Below are 5,298 nucleotides of genomic sequence, written 5' to 3'. Positions count from 1 at the left end.
ATGAAAATTAGAAGATGATGGTGAGAGAATAAATGTATTTCATTTATTTCGACCAAGTTAAGTGCATCAATTTTTTTGTAAAAACAACGAGAAGTTTCTTAGTCGGAATCCGTCGAGTCATTGAACTAATTGACTTTAGCGTTTAAATTCACCTAATACCTAAAATATATATCATTAAACTATTTCGTTTAAACAAACTGGTGATTTCATTAAGCTAATTACCCTTTAATTTTCACAATGACGATGTCATAATTTTATATCAATTTAATTAAAAAAATAATACAAAATTTTTTATTAAAAAAAATACTAGTCTCTCCTAAATTGTAAAATCTTCTACAGAACACTCAAATTTTAAAGCATATTGTACAACTTTTATATAATAATTGTATTTTAGTTTTCTATAAAAATTTAAAATGCATTTATTATTACTAATAATAATTATTATTATTAAAAATATAAATACTCTACTTTAAGCGAACTTTATTATTATTATTTAATTTTAATATAATAATTATGATTATTATATTATTAATATTCAAATATGGATTTTTTTATGAAATTAATTACGTTACATATGCATGCAAAAATACATGTCTCTATATATTTGTAAAAAACAACGACAAGTTTCTAAGTCAAAGGGGTCATTAAAATAAATGACTTTAGTAATTACATTCACTTAATACCTAAAACATGTCATTGAATTGTTCCGTTTAAACAAACCCGTGATTTCACGGGTAGCGGCGAATCGAACCATGAAAAACCTGTGTGAAGACAGCGACTTGCGGACGATGTTTAAAGGTTTGAAGCTTCTTTCCAAACCGGTTTCCTAAAACTTGTCTCCCGACGAATACAAAATGCTAATGAAAGCTCAGGAGAAAATTAAGAAAAAATATGCGAGACAATTGCAAAACTTGGACGAAGACAAGTAGTTTGATTATTAAGTTTCGAATATTTTTTTTTTAATTTATGTCGCATTTTAATTATCATTGTAATGTTTTAAATTTTAATTATTGTAATGTTTTTAAATTTTTAATGAAAGTTAGTACAATATAATAATTAAATAACTCCTGTTAATTACATTACATTACATTTACATTACATTACATTAATAAAAAAACTATTTAAGAAAATACAAAAAAAAAAGGTACTTAAAATTATTTCGATAAAAATCAACGTTGGCGGATATTTAATTTTGTAAGCGGATAGATATATAGATACACGCCTGTGTACGTATACATTAAATTAAATTAGAAAAACAAGATAACTGTGGTGGAGAGTAGTAACCAGCAAATCACAGTGCCCAAACCCGAATCCATCCATGAGAGAAAAAATTTAGAAACTAGAAAACCAAAAAGATATGGTAGAGGAGAACAGTAGTAGTAATAGTAGTAGGGCAGCAGAACAGTCCTTCAATCACAAAAAACAAACCCTAATTGATGAAATCTCCTGTAAAGTTATCACCGGCGATCTCCCTACCAAAATTCAAGCTGCAAGAGAGATCCGGAGCTTGATTCGAAACCGTAATTCATCCGATAAGATCCGTACTAAATTCGCTGCTGCCGGTGTTATTCAGCCTCTCGTTCTCATGTTATACTCTAAAATTCACGACGCCCGTGAAGTTTCGTTGCTCGCACTGCTTAATCTCGCTTCTAGAAACGAACGGTTAGTAATTTCATCGATTTGTAACTATTCGTTATACATTAGCTGTAATATTGATATTTTTCTGTGTGAAAAGTGAAAGAATTGTTTTATTATGATTATGAATTTTGTTTGTTCAATTTAGTTGTTGTGGTTGAGATCAGATGGTAGGTAGTGGATTTTTATCTAGTGTTCATCTGTTAGGGGTTCACAGGTTAAATCAACTTATTGTTGCAAGAATAGGTACCACCATTTTATATGAATCGTTCTCAGTATTTTGTAACTTAATTTGACCTAATTCATAGTTATTATTTATATTGATAGCATGATTTACACAAACTACTCATGTTAATTGCCAGATTATAAGTCGAGATTTTTTTGTGTTGTATAGAAACTCTTAGTGTTTATAACACGAGTGTTTATACCAAGCTGTATAAGCTAGTCCTCAAATTAAAGCTTTGTCTTTGCTATTTTTTGACACCCAATTATACAACTTGAATGACGAATCGAAGAAAAATTATTTTGGAGGCTAAAAACAGGTTATACAACTTGTTCATTGAGCAATAAATAAGAAAAGAAAAAAAGTCCTCTTGTGGAACAATGGCTTTGTTGCTGTTTAGATAGTTAACAAAGCCATTGTTCCTCAGTTAAAGAATAGTTAACAATCAATTAACTATTTAATGTTAACTGTGGAACAATCGATTTACTATTTAACAATGGCTTTCGTTAACTATTTAAGGAACAATGGCTTTGTTGCTGTCAGTCAGAGAAGTTCATTTAACGATCTTGCTTGAGCTTTTACCGACACTACGCTACATTTTACATGCTACTGCTTCTTTTATTTTCATGACATATATTGGAATATTAGGTTATTTTTTTATTTTTTTTAAACTATACAGTATACATACAGGGTATAGTCAGTAGTGGCTTTTTGTCTAACCAGGTTTAACATTAAATTTCAGAAACAAGGAACAAATAGTGACATGTGGTGCCATCCCTCCTCTCGTTGAGCTTCTAAAGTTTCAGAACGCTAGCACCTTACGGGAATTAGCCACTGCAGCAATATTAACCTTATCAACGGCCCCACCCAACAAACAGACCCTTGTAGAATCCGGAGTGATACCACTACTGGTTCAGATCCTAAGTTGTGGAAACGTTCAAGGAAGAGTTGATGCTGTCACTGCTCTTTATAACCTCTCAACCTCAAAAGAACAACCAATTATAATTCCCGACCCTAGTGCAGTCCCTCCTCTCATTAACCTCCTCAAAGAATGCAAAAAATCATCTAAATTTGCTGAAAAAGCCACCACGTTAATTGAAATGATCTTAAAGTCAGAAGAAGGAAGATTGACAATTACAAAAGCTGATAATGGGATACTAACATTAGTTGAGACGATTGAAGATGGATCTTTAGTTAGTACAGAACATGCAGTGAGTGCTTTACTCTCACTATGCCAAAGTTGCAGAAGTAAATATAGAGAACTCATTCTGAACGAGGGTGCGATTCCTGGCTTGCTACGGCTAACCGTTTACGGAACCGTTGAAGCACAGGACATGGCTAGGACCCTATTGGACCTACTCAGGGATTCACCTCCAGAAAAGAGACTCAGTTCATCTGCTCTTGAGACAATTGTGCATGATATTGCAGTAAGGGTTGATGGCTCAGAAAAAACTGCAGAAATTGCAAAAAGTTTACTGCAAGATATGGTTCAAAATAGCATGAGCATAACATAGAGTTATAACTTTGTAGGAAGTATTTGAGGTATTCTTTACAGAGCCCTGAAAAACAGGAGGTGATTTTGACTGAACCTTACAGGGGAATGTAAATATTTTTTTATAAAGTAAAAGCCCTGTTACGTGTAAATCTTTTGAAGGAGTTCTCGAACTCGGATGTTGAGTGACGATGACTTTTAAATATATAAATAAATAATAAATAATTAAATTTAAAATACATGGTTAAAAATTATATTCAAATAAAATTCCCACCTCAGTTGACCGAGTTTATCCCCGATTTTTTTATTTTTTAACCAATTTTTACCCATTTTTTGGCCTTTAACCTAGTTGACTCGGCCGTTGACCCATTTTTTGGCCGAGTCTGGGCCTGAGAACTTGGCAGCCATTTAAAACCGACAACTCAGGAGTTCTCGGTCGAGTTGTTCGATTTTTGCAACACTTGCAATATCCTACTTTAACAAGCTAGCACACTTGATCGGATTCGATGAAAAACTGCACTTGGTCAGTCTGATAAAGAAAACTAGCCAAGACAAGAAGCTTTGTAACTTTAAATGAATTCGACCGATCTTTTATGTTAGTTTTTATAACGAGCTTGACAGGTTCCACTACTAGGTGATCAGTTTTATCTAAAATCCTGCTTTTTTATTAACTTTACAGATTTAATCATTGAGGGGCTGGAGATTTATCTCGAAAACTTGTAAGTTGTAACTTTGTTAACAAAGCAGTCTAATTTTCTTAATAAAACACAAGGCATGTTACTACATTATGACATTTTACATTACTTGGAAAACTTGTCGAAACTATACATATCCATCCATTACATTATTACATTACAAAGCCTATACCTCATTTCACTCAAGAATCGAAAATACTTAATCCTCCATGTTCTACTGATTATCAAATGAGCCACAACGACCCAAAAACCAATACCGAGTCCAACCAACATACTCAGAATTAACCCCCAATCTTCTCCATGTGATCCACTGTCTATAATTTTACTTCTATCAGGTGCCTTAACTGCACAACTCTCGATAAGTGGAGGTCCACAAAGTTTGTTACCGAAGAAACTGGACTCGCTGAAGCCTTGAAGTTGAGTGCTTGACGGAACTCTTCCTGTCAAACTATTGTAAGACGCGTTGAAGCAACTCAAAAAAGTCAAACTTGACAAACTCATTGGAAGCTCACCAGAAAACTTGTTGAACGATAAATCAAACGTTTCAATTGATTTCATGTCTCCAATCTTGTCCGGGATGCGTCCTGTAAATTGATTTCTTGATATATTCAACGATTTTATTTCCCGAAAGGTTGTAATAGCACTTGGAATGTGCCTAGAAAAACGGTTACTCGATAGGTCTAACAGAATCACCAATGGAAGATTACTGCTATATGTATCTTCTCGCCCCTTCATTACTAACGAATCACTAGCAACAGTTGATCCATTGTAAATCAAATCGAAGGGATATATACTTTTTGTGACAGTTTCTTTACCAGAAAAAACACTAAAATTGTTGATACATCCTGGAATGTTTCCGGACAGATTATTATGAGCAAGATCCAAGATTTGAATATGCTTAAGTGACAGAGCTCGTCTGGAATATTTCCATCGAAATTGTTTGATCTAAGGTTGAGAATTCTCAAAGATGTAATTTCCGTTCCTAACCATTTTGGAATGCTTCCAACAAATTCATTCCCACCAAGTTGAAGGATCATTAATGCTGTCAAATTCATTAAAGAATCAGGTAGCTTCCCAGATAACTGCTTATTCCCATGGATGTTCAATAACTGGATGTTAGACGACAACCCTAAAGTTATCGGAATCTCACCGTACAAACTGTTGTTCTCCATGTTTAAAAACTCCAACCTCGGCCACTTGTCCCAGCACTCGGGAATGGTACCCGAGAAACGATTATTTCCCAAGTTTAAAAC

General features: G+C 33.5%; 1 protein-coding gene across 1 annotated transcript; it reads left to right on the top strand.

Annotated features, from left to right (window-relative positions):
- Positions 1-1,256: 1,256 nt before the first annotated feature.
- LOC139886146 (U-box domain-containing protein 45-like) lies at positions 1,257-4,840 on the top strand. The gene is made up of 3 exons (XM_071869892.1): positions 1,257-1,662; positions 2,601-4,069; positions 4,381-4,840. Exons 1-2 carry the CDS (start codon positions 1,358-1,360, stop codon positions 3,370-3,372), a joined length of 1,077 nt encoding a protein of 358 aa, XP_071725993.1. The 5' UTR covers positions 1,257-1,357; the 3' UTR covers positions 3,373-4,069; positions 4,381-4,840.
- Positions 4,841-5,298: the final 458 nt, after the last annotated feature.

Source organism: Rutidosis leptorrhynchoides, chromosome 1, assembly GCF_046630445.1.
Source record: "Rutidosis leptorrhynchoides isolate AG116_Rl617_1_P2 chromosome 1, CSIRO_AGI_Rlap_v1, whole genome shotgun sequence".
NCBI classification, from domain to species: Eukaryota; Viridiplantae; Streptophyta; class Magnoliopsida; order Asterales; family Asteraceae; genus Rutidosis; species Rutidosis leptorrhynchoides.
This window is presented reverse-complemented; position numbering and strand designations above follow the sequence as displayed.

What these genes read in the sequence shown, in the direction of transcription:
- LOC139886146 (XM_071869892.1), top strand. Translation starts at nt 1,358, where the DNA reads ATGGTAGAGGAGAACAGTAGTAGTAATAGTAGTAGGGCAGCAGAACAG. An exon ending in CTCGCTTCTAGAAACGAACG is followed by an intron (nt 1,663 to 2,600) that starts GTTAGTAATTTC and finishes ATTAAATTTCAG; the next exon opens with AAACAAGGAACAAATAGTGA.